At 36.8% G+C, this 14374-nt stretch overlaps 2 protein-coding genes across 9 annotated transcripts; one reads left to right on the top strand and one right to left on the bottom strand.

Annotated features, from left to right (window-relative positions):
- Window positions 1–36: 36 nt before the first annotated feature.
- On the top strand, window positions 37–3364 carry LOC100255740 (uncharacterized). 3 transcript variants are annotated; one of them, XM_010664973.2, is made up of 7 exons: window positions 37–128; window positions 350–439; window positions 730–884; window positions 1251–1371; window positions 2452–2571; window positions 2670–2740; window positions 2845–3364. In XM_010664973.2, exons 2-7 carry the CDS (start codon window positions 359–361, stop codon window positions 3095–3097), a joined length of 801 nt encoding a protein of 266 aa, XP_010663275.1. In that variant the 5' UTR covers window positions 37–128; window positions 350–358; the 3' UTR covers window positions 3098–3364. The 3 variants fall into 3 exon arrangements, with proteins under 3 accessions (XP_010663275.1, XP_002277302.1, XP_019080202.1); XM_002277266.4 differs by having other exon boundaries at window positions 38–172; XM_019224657.1 differs by lacking the exon at window positions 350–439 and having other exon boundaries at window positions 38–172.
- A 193-nt stretch (window positions 3365–3557) lies between these two features.
- LOC100852839 (pentatricopeptide repeat-containing protein At1g63330) lies at window positions 3558–12771 on the bottom strand. 6 transcript variants are annotated; one of them, XM_010664981.3, is made up of 8 exons: window positions 10033–12771; window positions 8140–8233; window positions 7886–8019; window positions 6813–7017; window positions 4989–5050; window positions 4406–4444; window positions 4090–4299; window positions 3558–3820 (listed from the first exon to the last, which is right to left on the bottom strand). In XM_010664981.3, the coding sequence occupies exon 1, from the start codon at window positions 12337–12339 to the stop codon at window positions 10036–10038; it is 2304 nt and encodes a 767-aa protein (XP_010663283.1). In that variant the 5' UTR covers window positions 12340–12771; the 3' UTR covers window positions 3558–3820; window positions 4090–4299; window positions 4406–4444; window positions 4989–5050; window positions 6813–7017; window positions 7886–8019; window positions 8140–8233; window positions 10033–10035. The 6 variants fall into 6 exon arrangements, with proteins under 6 accessions (XP_010663283.1, XP_010663291.1, XP_019080195.1 ...); XM_010664989.3 differs by having other exon boundaries at window positions 6813–7061; window positions 10033–12743; XM_019224650.2 differs by having other exon boundaries at window positions 8176–8233; window positions 10033–12743.
- Window positions 12772–14374: the final 1603 nt, after the last annotated feature.

The raw sequence follows: 14374 nt of genomic DNA, 5'->3' as shown, positions 1-14374 counted from the left end.
AATTATTTTTCTCTCTCTGTATATATACGGTGGAAGGTTGAATGTTAAGAGCTGGTTTAGGAATTTGGCGGGAAAGAAGATGAGCTCATCGGGTCCCGATCTGGTGTGCCAACTCGACAACGTCCAAGGTATGGTCGATGCTCTCACCGCCGTCCGATGGAAACGCCATCAGGTTCTCCCCCCACTTCCCCTGTTTGTTTCTCGGGAAACGTAATCACAAAATGATTTTTTATTTCCTTCTTTCTCGACAACCAAACGGAGTTCTAGGTTTTTACATTTTTACCTCCCTGGGAGTTGTTGATTACTGAAGTTGTGTGTGGATTTCTCTGCAACTGTTTTCCACAATTAGGACGCGGTCATGGAATTATCGGAGCACGGCGTCGTCTTGATCGTGGAGGAGACTCGTTGTCTCCAAGCCAAAGTTTATCTGCAGCGCGAGGCATTCACTTCACACTTTTCTTTTTTGCCAAAAATCCTTATCCCTCTGTTTGGTTTCTGAGAAAATGCAGGATAAGTAAAGAAATCACAAGCCTCACCTTGAATTTTTCATTAAGTGGGCGGAAAAACAAACTGAAACATAAAGTATAGATGATAAAGTTTCCGAAACTTTGTTTCCTTTATTTTCCCTCAATTTAGTTTCTTGGCAACCAGACGGGATTATTTTTATTTTTCTTATCCTCGAGGAAAATTGTTCTACTTTAATAGTAAATGTCGATCTCCATTTTGTAGCTTTTCGTTCAGTACGAGTACAGTGCTCAAGGGCGGCCTCGGTTTGGAGTGAGCTTGAGCCTCTTTGTTAATTGCCTCAACACTTTCTCAGTTCCCGGGCGCTCAAATATGATTGAAATTCGGTATCCGGGACCAGATATGCAGCTTCTTCTCAAGTATGTTCATGTGGATTTCTATCTTAGTTTGCTTATTGATTGGGTTGGCATATGAATTTACATGACAGCATTTCAAGATAAAACCTGATTCATTATTCTGTTTGCTTTCTTGGAAAAAAAAAAGAAGAAAAAAACTTCAAGTTTGAAACTTAGATTTTATATCACGTGGGATACTCACAAACTAAAGCCTTCACTTAACTGTGAGTAAGCGATCTGGTTTAGTTGAGTTTTTTATTTGCTGCAGCTCATTACAACAGAAAAAAAAAAAAAAAAAATTCTGACTTCCATCTTTTTATTTGTTTTTGTCCTTATATTTAGCATTGACTTCAAATCCTAAATACTTTAATTTCTTCAATGTTTTCTTAGGTCTGTTGATTCCATGGATGCTTGCATTTATGCAGAGATCAGAACAAGGATCCCGGATACAATTTCATGGGACTACAACTTTGAACCTGCTGGAAGTACTCCGCTCAGTTTTACTGTCAAGGTCTTGTCTTATCTCTTTCAAACATAGGTGACATTTTGGAACTCTGGAATAGAGAATGGGAATGGGAAATCAATTCCATTTTCGTTCATTAATGCGTTTGGATTGTTTTTTAGAATGAGAATGAGGATAAAAAATTTCGTTATTATGGAAACCAAATCCCGTTCTCATTACGATTTTGATTCCTCTCTTCTATATGATATTATGATTCACCTTCATTTCATCCTATTTCCGTTCCTCTTCGCACATACCAAATGAACCTTAAATGATAGGCCTTCCTGATAAATGACACCTAAGATCATTAGTTACATCTAGCAGTCTGCAAGATTTGCTCATCAATGAAATTGGGCAATTGTTTTACTATGTATATTCATTCTAGGTAGAGTTGAATGACCAAAAACATTTGTACTAGTAGTTAGGATGCATTAATTTGAGGAGTCTAGTACTACTAGAAATGTACTTAGGTATTGTGTTATTAATTCAGAAATTATGATTATTATAATCCTTTCTTTTTTATGAAAACTGCCTCATGAAAAAATTAAAGTCCTTTTATTAAGTTTGTGTTTCACTTTCACTTATGCTAAGCTCTCCCATACCATAAGTTCTTTTGTTACGATATCACAAGAATCTATGTTTAAGGGTATTGGTTTTTGGTATCCCATCTAAAAATTTTAAGTATGTAAGTTATTATCAACACAATTTGTGAAAAATAAAGTCATATATGCAGTATGCAGAAAAAGATACTGAAAGATAATCCTTGAAAAAAAAATCTCCAATTATTGATAATTTGTTTTTCCACTTAGATGAGTTATGATTACTCCTAATGGATGGCTTAGATGATTTATGATTACTTCTAATGGATGGCCTGAGGTAGGTGCACTTCTGAAAATGTGGGTGGTTTTTAGAATGGCAAGTCTCAAAATAATCTCATGTATTACGAAAATTAGTAATCATCTGACCAATTAAATTTTGGAAATTTCGTAAGCCCTGATTCGAAAACAAAACATTTCTTTATAGATAACTCTTCTTTATTTTGTGGTGATGCTCACCTGATTTTTTCAAGTCATGGCATTTAATCCCCAGTCTGCAGCACTGAAAGAAGCCATTGATGACCTTGAATGGCCAGGATCTAGCATCCAGATAACCTTGGAACCAGTTCCCCCTTCAGTTACCTTTAGAGGTGAAGGCCATGGAGACTTACAGGTGAGGTTTGACTGTCACGTATGGACAACAGGACACGTATTTGTTTGCATGATTTGATCCTCTTTGTAGGTTTAACTTTTAACTTGCCCTTGTCACAGATAGATTTCATGTATTACGCGAACACCGATCTTTTGATTGCTTTCCATTGTGATCACAGAGTCTCTTACAGGTATCACTCGATATCTTTTGACCTCCTTAGATGATTACGTCCAATACAACATTTCATTCTAACCACCTACCCAACCATGTTGGTTCTTGCCTTGATCTGGACAGATACAAGTATAAGTTTCTTCGTGCAACAACTTCAAACATACCCAGCAGTGTCATCAGAGATAACCGAGGAAGCAAGTTGACCATTGGGAGAGGTGGGATGTTGAAAGTTCAGCATCTAGTTTCAGTAGCAAGACCATCTATTCCACATCCACATGTTGATTCTGCTGGCTATCAGCAACCCAGTCGAATTGCTTACATCGAGTTCTTTGTCAAGCCAGAGGAATATGAAGAAGACATCCAAAACGGTTCCTAGGCATTTTTAGGAAGATATTTCCATCCTAATTTGTGATTATTAGCTGGAGACTGACTGTTTTAGTGAATATCAGTTTGCTCAATTGAACAAGCCTTACACATATGTTGATGTTTCCATGTTTTCTATTTTTCATTATCTTTCACTTTGTTATCTAATATTTTTACTTCTACCTTTTGTTTGTTAGTCTTTAAAATGTCAGCCCATCACAGCTCCTTATTTGAGGGATGTTGTTATCCTATAATGCAAAATGTTTATTGCTTAAGCTAACCACTCTACACTTCATGCAGTAGGTAGTTGAAAACTAGGCTTTTGTTGATGTTGTTAGGGATGATACCATGAGACTTGAATACAGATATCTTGGGTAAAGTGAAGTTCCACAAAAATCTCTCTCAAATTTGTTTGATACAACCCAAGAGTCCATATTCCATAATTTTAGACAAGATGCTACTGAGGCAAAATCTCAGATAAAAATGATCTCCTGCATGCTAATCTTTATGCATATTAACTCATGGCTAGAATTGTTTAAAAGCAAGAGAAAATTAAAATATCATCCTCAAATCAATCATATCATACTAGAAGGCTTAGTTTAGACTGTAAATGAGTCAAATTCTGCATGTACATAGTATACAAGAGTTCTCATGTTGCTCAGAAGAATCCAGTCTTTCCATCCCAGTAGGGAAGCTTGAAGCCCAAACATGCCAAGAGAGGATCTTCCATCAAAACCTGGAAAAAAAAAAGGGCCACTTATATACAACTTACTGGACAAGTTCATGTATTAGTGATTTAAACAGTGACCAAATCTGACATGGCGTCCATCAAATCTCATAGACATGTCTTCTACAGAAAGAGGGGGAAAAACTGAGATATCATGTGTCATTTCCTAAAATTAATTTGAAGCAATTGTTGAATGTATGGGAAAGTTTATCAAGGGTATAGATAAGTACTCCAAAATTTCAAGTCGATTCAATCTTATGGTTAGATTAGGTTTTCACCTTCATGGGCCACATTATACCAGATCATAACAAGCTGCTGCCACATGCTGATCATGCTCTACATACAGTAGCTTTTTTGAACACCATCCAATTGCCCAATCTGAACTCTCTCACTGAGCATTTTCTGCAGCACTTGGCCATTGGAGGAAAATAATGAACTGTTGGGCATTGGTTCACACATCAGCATCTATCTCCTGATTGCTGAGCACCCTGGATCAAATAGTGTCAGCATTATGGCTTATAGCATCAGTGATCTGCAGTAACATTTCTATATATATATATGAATATATATGTATGTATATATATGTAGGGTTACCTTGATCATGTTGGCAGTATGAATTTCCATAATAATAGCCTGAAAGCATATATCAGTAAGTCAAAGTTAGGATACCAATACATGAAATAAAGGTTCTTCATGAATTGAAATTTGCCTGATGGTAAAGGTACTTTATATGTTACAATTTTAATTCTTATAAATGGAATAGAAAACAAACAAGAGAATATAGTTTATGATGTTGAACTTGTTTTTTAGCCTAAACGTTTTAGAGATGAGAGAGATGTCTTTCTATTTACTAAAACAGATGCAGCTCTTGCAGTAACTTCAGAATATCTGTTGCAGCTTCTCATAGTTATAATCCATCAGAGTATCTGGCGATGTATATCAGCTAACAAATTTTTATTCAACATTAAGTAAAAAAATAGGACTTCTAATCCATTCTACAAATCGAACGAAATGCCTTTCCCCAGTCAACCCATCTAAATGATTCCAAAATACAGCAAGCGATGGAATTCAACCACTTGGAGAGATTGTAACAAAAGGTGGAAAGTTTTTGGCATGATTTAGATGATGAATGCCTGAAAATTCTTGGGGAATATGTCATACTCATTGAAGAACTCACCCAAAGTTGCCTCGTGTAAAAGATCGCCTACTTCCTTTAGCCCTCCACCATCATTCCTTGACCTTTATGATGCACCAAACAAAGGAAAACACATTCAGTCTTTGGAAATGACATCAGAGAAATTTACAGTCTCTTGCCAAATCACTCAAAACTACATTTTTTCTGGGATAAAAAATTAAAAATTTCACATGTTCAATAATACATTCAGGATTTATAAATTACTCAACATTCATGATAAGCATAACTAGTTCATTGATAATTAGCAATTGGAGATGACTTCTGTTACTGAGGGCACTACAAAGCTCATTCATATTCGATATTTCTTTAAAAACTAGGAGAAATTTTCCAAAATGGCTATAAGATAAATAACAAGACTTCAGTACCACAAATACCTAACAAAGAATATCTATGGTCCCACTCCAAACAAAGTTCATAGCTAAGATTCTTGAGGAATTGAAAGCTTTCCAGATTCCAGTCATCTTAGTCTCCTCCAAAGTTATTTATAACCATCTTTTCTTGATCAGAAAAAGTCTGCCACAACCTCTAAAATTCTCAAAATTTTAGTTCATAATGCACCAAACTAAATCCAAGGAGACTAAGCAGGACAGTGACTTCATAAATTCACACCAGTCGTTCTTCACAGATATGTTCATCAAAAGCTCTTTAGCTCGAGATCCCAGTTTTTCACTCTTTATAAGGCTTCCACTAAGCATCATTATTTTAAACCCACTATTTACAAAGAGAGGAACACTGAAGAGGGGATGTTGAGCATAGAATTAGGGTACCATGGGGTGGGAAATTATAACTGAAGTATATAGTATACTTAAGGCAAATATGGCTTGTATCACATGATCATAATATACTTGTGGAAAAATATGGCTTGACCATTGCTTTGATTTGAGCGCTTCTTTAAAAGGATTTATATAAAGAGATTTTGGTTAATAATACAAAATTTTAAATTTTGCAGCCTCTTTCTACAAAACATCTCTTCAATCCTCTTCTATATTAAAGTGCTTTAATTGCATTAAACACTCTGTTAACCTCTTAAATAATCATAAAGAGCTTTTCGATATTAAAGACGTTGTGCTAACAGGGACCTTTTCTAAAAATTCAACCGAGACCTTTTCTAAGTATTCATTAATCAACATAAAATACTGAGATTAAATTTAGTTAAGTTGATTTTTTTTATAGGCAAGTAGCAGTATATTATACTAATAGTGCCAATCAAAGTGGGGGTGCAACCCAAGAACAGGGGAAGTATACAAAGCAAAAGAAGGCAAAAAGAAAAGAAAAGAAAAGAAAAGAATTAAATAAGGCTGTTCATTCTTATATCACACCTAAGCTGTCAATAAAATCTAGATAGGAAACTTTGGCATCTCCATACAAAACCATCAACAACCCAAAAAATAATTTGAGAAACAGGTTAGTCATTCCTAAATTGGAATATTGCAACAAAAGATCCCCCTTTATGCCTTTCACATATGTAACAAAACAAGCAGAGAGGAGCCAGCTTCCCCACATAACTAACACACATCCAAGAAAATTGTTCTTTATAGTTGGTGAAACCCAACAAACCCCAAACAGTAAGAATAAAAGTCTGTTTGGCAGTGTTTTTAAAAAACACTTTTAACCTAAAAAGTGTTCTTGAAGAAAAATCAGGTGTTTGGCAAAATTTATGAAACACTTTTAAAAATTTGAAAAATCACTTGTAGTCTTGAAAAATCACTTATAGTGTTTCCTAGAGAAATTCTTGATAGGTGATTTTCCTAAAAACACTTTCAAAGAAAACACTTTCACTAAAAACACTTCAAGTAGAAACATTACCAAATGCACTCTAAAAACGCCCATCAGCACCAAGAAAATGTAGAAGTATACTGTTTGCTGGTTCCTTCCCTTGCTTACATGAACAGCACCAATTTACAAAATCTTCCCATGTCTCATGAACGGGTCAGTCGTGTCTTACTCTCACCGGCCTTCCGAGCAAAGAAGCTAACTTGAGAAGTGGCCTAAAATTCCCATGCCACCTTGACTGGAGATTAAGAGAAGACTCTTAAATTCAGTCTTCTTTAAGTTCTATTATTAAATAATGAAATAAGCCAACATTATAAAGGTAAAATTATAAATAAATTAAGGCGTCCTACTCTGAGATTTGTGTTGCATGAGCTCTATTTTTCTTATTCATATAATTTTTGGAGCGGTAATATCATGAATTTAAAAAACTTGCACTTGTCTCTCAGCATTATAGAGACCAGAGGAATATATTCATATTAGTTCTTAACTAAACAAGTTGATGAGCTATTTAACATATATTTGAAAATTATCTTCTAAAAAAATAAGTAAACACTCAAATCCAAATCATAATTGTTAATTTTCTATAAATCATTGTAAAGAATCTAAAGGTTACCAAATTAAACCAAAAACTGAAATTAATAAACAACAAAAGCATGAAAGATGCAGTTGTCATGGCCCAAGTAACCTTATTCTTCAATTCAAGCCCAAGATCTTGTTTTTTTCAACCCCTGACTGATAGATCTAGGTTTCCGATTGTTAAAAAAAAAAGGGGATATATCTAGGATGGAAACCAACCAAAATAGGATTTGAGAGCAAGAAAAAATGAGAAGAGGAACAAGGTTAGCTGGAAACCCCTTTTAAGAGGTTTGTGGTTCAATAGTAGCTGTAACAAAACTGAAGACGCATTCTACCATCAATTAGAGGTTACAATGAGAAGTACAATGTCATAATATACAATGACAAAGAATTCATATAATAAAATATGCACATGAGTCATCCCTATCATGCATTTTGTCCTCTGAACTAAGTTATAAAAGGTATAAAAGTATATTACATATGTGCACACACACACACATATATAAAAGATGGGCGGTCTAATTACTTACGAAGGTGGTTTTTGCCAGGTCATTTGCTCTGCTCTCAACCCATCATATTTCACTTCATCCGAATCCACTCATTATATTAGCTGGCAGTATAATCTTTCGCCAAAACAGCCATCAGTAATGAGCTTTACCCAATTCTGTGTATGTGGCACACAATCAAAATGACAAGCCACCATTGCATTCTCTAATCATTTTAAAAGACAAGATTAAGCAATATCTGCAGATTATAATTTTCTAACAGCCCCACAATATTTTACCAGGCTGTGTTGACTGACTATAACTGGCACACATACTGGCCAAAAAGATGCTCATCTTCATCCCATGAAATGAGAATCCTTTGAACTGCATAAACTGTAAGCAACAAGTCAATTCCAAGTTGTAAAGCATTTAGAAGATATATTCAACATAAGCACTCAAAAGTTACATGTTTGAAGATATAGAAGAATTAAAGAACAAAATGAGGCAGGTTTGCATGCATTTGGAGCACATCCCTTCCCCACAAATTTTCAAAATTGAAAAAGACTTGGCAAGCAAACGTCCAATCTTTAGAATAGTGAAAAATTCAAGTCAAGGAACATTTGGCACCAAGGACGATAAAAAAACTTGGAATTATTTGAAGTTATGTTGAAAAGATAGAACACCAATTTTAATTACAAGATTTCCCAATTCCCAATAACATAAGGAATACACCAAATAAAGAATAAAATTCAAGAAGAGGAAAACAATTCTTCATGGAAAGCAGTTGATAGAGATTTTCCTTTTTCTTTTTTTTAAAGGTTTTTCATTTTTGTTTTTTCTTTTGGTCCCTGTGGAGACCCAAACCTTGCCACTTGAGCTTGGTGTCAAGGGCAGTTGATAAAGATTTTGATGGACATATTGCTGACAACTGGCTTTTGATTGTCATCTCATAGACAGACCAGATGATCCAGAGATTTGGGAGATAATGATGTATGATGAGGGGGAATAGGGATGCATTCTTGAGGTAGAGCATAGGGCAAGGAGGATTGCTAGAGGGAGCTATTATGAATCTGACTGACTGACTTCTAAGCCAAGAGAGGAATTGCATGCTTGAAGCGATTAGAGTAGAACTATTTCCCATGTGGTTCTCGAAAGGTTTCATTGTTTATACCTAAGAAATGTTTGCTATTTTCCCTTTTCATCTTGGTGGAGTTCATTAATTTAAAGGATTTTTTTCATCATTCATCTTCCGCCATTTATGTAACAAAGTTCTGTATTGTATGGAATTGGGGAAGTGGTTGGCAGCATTTTTTATGGTGTTTGTTTGTATATAAGAAAACGTACACATGTTTTGTCACTTCAGAATACTTTAAAATGATAAAGGACCTGTTTGGTACAGAAAAAAAATGAACGCAATTCTTTAGGAAATGCTTTCATTTTTTTCTGAAAGCCAACATGTTCATATTCAGGTTATTTTCAATTGTTGAAAGTGCTTACACTTCTCAAAATTTGGAAAACAATATTTTAATTTTCTAAAGATAACTCATTTTCAGGAAATTTTCCCAAAAACAGTTTTTGAAAATGGGTTTTTAAAAGTGTTGTGTCATTTTCATTATTTTTCTGTTTTCAAAAACAGACAACAGTTCTCATCTCCCTTACCAAACAGGCCTAAAACTTTCCCCACAAGATTGTTAATAATTTCTGAAGTACTATAAGACAAGGATAAAATCAGGAACATATTTCAGTGAAATAGTAGCAATTTAGGGTGTCATAAAAGATTGACGTAAGTCATAGTATATAAAAAGAGAGAAAGATCAGATATCCATGGAAAAAATTAAAAGTTAGGTACAGTTCGAAGCATATAAAAATCAAGTTATGGTAATTTCACCAACTTCAAACAAGTAAAAGAATCAAATCATTCTCCAAAGTGCCCAAAATTGTGCATCAGCTAAAGAATTTGTCTACTTCATAAAGCAAGTTCCATCAAACTTTTCAGACAAACAAAATAAAACAGAAGGTGGTCTCATGCATAAGCTGTTAATCAGGTATTTCTGTCATGATATCTAAATAAGAATCTGAAGCTTAACTCTGCTAAATACATACTAGTATATCACTGCAATGAAAATGAAATTATCTTTGGTCACAAATTTTCAGAAATGAATGGAAAAGGGAAGAGTGGTTGATGTGGTTACCATCTAGTCTTTGCTACGTCTTGTTTTCAGCTTCTTAGCCTTCAGTAGCCACTCCAGCATCATGTAGGTCATATGATCTGGGAGAACACCATTCTCCTTCATTTCATTAAGCATTTCAAGTGCTTTATCAAGATTTCCACGTCTCCTGTGTGCTGCAATGAGAACATTATAAGTCACCACATCAGGAGTGATCCCCTTTCTTTTCATTTCATCGATTAACATATCAGCAATATCAATGCGATTCATCTTGCAATATCCATCAACTAGAGAGGTATAAGTAACAACAGTAGGCAAATGACCTCTCTGTAACATTTCATTGAACAATGCCCATGCCTTCCTCATGTCCCCGATTCTACAAAACCCAGCTATAACTGATGTGTAAGAAATCTTATCTGGAGTCATACCGTTTTCAGTCATTTTCTTAAACAGATTATATGCTTCACACATTCTGCTCCTGTGGCATAATATGTTGATAAGAATTGTATAGGCAACCATGTCTGGTGTAACTCCAATCTTTAACATTCTTGCGTATAACATCAAGGCCTTCTGTGAGTTTGACTGTTTAGCAAAACCATCTATAAGGGTGCTATAAACAACAACGCTAGGAAGAACATTCCTCTTTAGCATTAAAGGAAAAAGTTCTAATGCTCTTTCTGACTTTCTTTCCTTGCACAACCTGTTGATGACAGCATTATAAGTAAACAAGTTGGGGAAAATCCCTTGTGTTTGCATTTCATTCATAAGGTTCAAAGCTTCTTCCACACGGCCTTCCCTGCAATGCGCATCAATAATAACATTGCAAGTTGCAATACTAGGCAGAATTCCACCTTCTAGCATCATATTGAAAAATTCCAAGGCATTAACCCAGAGCCCCATCTTGCAAAAGCCATGAACCAGACTCTCAAAATTAGAAGGATCAGGAGCCAAATTATTTCTGACCATCTCCTCCATAAGTTTGTGGGCAGAATCCAAATCCCCCTGCATACAAAATCCTTTGATTAAGATGCTATAAGCAGTTTGGTCATACTTGTATCCAGCAGCCCCAAGATCACGGAATATATCTAGTGAAATATCCGAGAGCCTCTTCTTACAGAGACCATGAAAGAGTGAGCTATAGCTAACCAGTGAAGGTTCCATGTTACTGTATTTCATTTCCTCAATTAAATAAAGACCTTTCTCAACATCTCCCTGTTTGCAAAATCCATGAATCAAGATGCTGTAAGTATAAACATCTGGTGATATTCCACAACTCTTCATTTCTTCCAACACCTTCAAAGCTTCATCTAGTTCACCTTTTTTGCAAAGCCCATGAATAATAGCATTATAACAATAAACATTGACAAGCCCATTTGCAGATATCAAGCTCCGAACAAAATCCAATGCAGACTCAACATAACCAACCCTACAAAGTCCATAAATATAAGTACTATATGTTACAACAGTTGGGCTTTCCCCATTTCTCTCCATTTCCTCTAGAATCTCAGTTGCTTGTCGAGTATCAATGTCTGCCTCCCCAAAATTTCCTTTACAGTAAAAGTTCATCATAATGGTGTAAGTGAAAACATTAGGTGGTGGCCCGGTGCTCTTCATTTCTTCAAACAAACTCCTGAGAAATTCCCTTCTATTTGCTTCAGCCAGACACTTGAGCAAGAAATTGCAGGAGCGAGTACTCAATTCCAGCCCAGTTTTCTTAGCTTGCAAAAATACGTCCACAGCATTTTCAAGCATTGAATTTGCTGCAAAAACCTTAATAAGTAAATCAAATACAATAACTGATCTTGCTGCATCTTTAGGCGACTCCAACAAAATGGGGAACAACTCAAAAGCATCCAAATTAACTTTGTTATAATAGCAAACAATATCTCGAAGCAAAGCATACACCTCCATGTGCATCCCCGCCAAAGCTAACACATTAACAACTGTCCTGAATGCATCAATGGAACGAGAAAACCCATACTTCTTCATTGTTGTTGAAAACTTTATATGCCTGGCCACTTCCCAATTCAAAGATTTAAACACTTTAACTACCACAGGAGATAATACATGCTTTCTATGGATCCGAGACCGACGCTTCATAACCCTAATTTCATTGCGCTTTCTACCAACACGCAGCTGACATTTCTGAATATTAATTTCAACAAGATCATCAACTGGGACACCAGGACTAGTATCAAACACATGGTCGTCATCCAACAACAACGCCGAAGAAGCCGTACGGTACACTCTAAAGAGACATTTTAGATTGGAAACAACTCGAATTTGCAACAAAACCGGTTCCACCAAGCAGAATCTTGCAATTGAGCACATAACTATAAAGAAAAAATTGGGGTGGTCTTTCCAAAGTCATCATACAAACACTGCCTTATCCCAAGTCTTCTAGGTAGGAAAAAACAAACGCTGTTCCACCATTGTAGCGTGAGGAAGCCATATTTTGGATCAAGAACACGTACCAATCGATAACAGAGGATACCCATAACAATATTGTTGGTGATGAAGCGAATTGGGCCCCCGAAAGATAACAATAAATGATAAAAGCAAAGTTATGAAAAGGAGTGGTACTGGAAGCTTTGAAGCTTTTGAAGGTTTGTGTAGATTAGCAGAGAAACCATTCTCCAACAAAGAAATCATACTTGGGGATTTCCCATTCCCTCGTCACTGCGAATCCGCCTCTCTTCCCTCCGCCTTCCCTCCCTTCGTTTCTAAACACTAAGTTAGCGGCGCGTGCGGGGTGGTTTGGGGCCAAAACCCAAACGGGCCTCTCAAGGCCCACAAAATATCACATGTGGGCCTCATAGGGAATTTCCCACTTATTATCTAATTAACCTTTAATTTCATTTTTTTAAAGTTATACTGAAACCAAATTTTAAAAATAAGATATGGTATCTGTTGTCACCTCGCGTATCCGGTGGTCCACGTTGCTGCTAGATGGATGGACACGCGATTCTCAACACACAAGGGGTTCTTGATTCAGTGGTTGTACCTGCAAAAAGGCATCCGGACAGGGTGTCCGGATGCACCCTCCGATGATGTTGTTAGCCATAGTAAGAGAGTAAGATATATGAGGCAGTTGGCCTTTTACTAGGTATCAAGAGGTTACCAGGAGATCATCCCTTTCTTCTTCGTGTGAAGTCATATATATACAGCTTCAGGGGTACTGTTCCTTTCATTAATGGTGAGGAGATATTTTCTGTTGTGATGATGACAATAGGTGTTAGTAGGAGCACTATCATCCTACGAATGGCTGTCAGAGACCATGGTAGGTGATGCGGCTGTCAGAGATCCTGGGAAGTGATTATGTAGAATGATCGTGGGAAGTGACTTGCTGTCACTTCCTCTTGTCTTCTCATTCTGCAGGTGATGGGATGTGGGCCATGGCTGCTTGCTGTGATTGCGTGTAAGACTCGCTTTACTTTAATTGACCATCCAGACGATTTATATCCGGATGGATCATGCTGATTATCCGGATGTGTTGTGGAGACTATCCGGGTGTCTACGCTCTGCCAGCGTCGTTTGCTCTTCCTTGGATAGGAGAAGCTGAAACGTCGTTTGCCTTTCCTTGAGGGGTTCCGGATAGGATAGCCGCACCATGCATATCTTTAGGAGAATCCGGATGATGATGGTCCGACTGATAGTACGTGCCACGCGTCACCATGAGCTGAGTGCCACGTGTTTCCCAAGGGGAGGGGTCCCTACATTGCCCCCCTTTTTAACTTGCCTATTTTGCCCAAAAAATGGGCGGGTTAAAAATAACTGGGTTTTTGAAAATTGAAAAAGTCCATTCGTCTAACTTGGCCACGTGGCGAGTGGGGGTGCGGAAGCCAAAAAAGGCATTTATGGCGAGCCGCCGACCCTGTGTATCCCCAGGCAATATGTCGTTTCAATGATAACATGGCTGTTGGTTTGGCTTTCCGAGGGGCTGTCCTGCTATAAATAGGGCACTGTACCTCTTTTTGTATTTTTTCTACTGCATTCTCTTGAGAGCCTTCCTTCTTCTTACTTTTTTCTGCGTCCTTTGCTTTTCTGAGAAAAACTTCGAACGACCTCGTTTGTTTGTTGCCGGTGATTTTATACCGAGAGAGTAACCGTTCTTCTTCTTCAGAGCTCTATTTGGTACGTACCTCTTTGCTACTGTCATTCCTTTGGTTGCGTTTGCTGGTTCTTTAAACTTGGTTCCTGGCTTTGTTTTGGACAAGTCGCTTGCAATTGTTTGTTGAATGTTGGTACTTTGTTGGGACGTCATTTGTTTGTTTGGAGGGGTTTTTGAGGGGTTTTTCTGACTGCTTTGGGTTAGGGTTTGTGTATTTTCTGATTGCTTGGTCTGAACCGTTTGCATTGCTTTTGC

The sequence above is a fragment of the Vitis vinifera genome, chromosome 2, assembly GCF_030704535.1.
Source record: "Vitis vinifera cultivar Pinot Noir 40024 chromosome 2, ASM3070453v1".
Lineage (NCBI taxonomy): Eukaryota > Viridiplantae > Streptophyta > Magnoliopsida > Vitales > Vitaceae > Vitis > Vitis vinifera.
The sequence above is the reverse complement of the archived record's forward strand: the minus strand, read 5'-3'. Positions and strand labels throughout refer to the sequence as shown.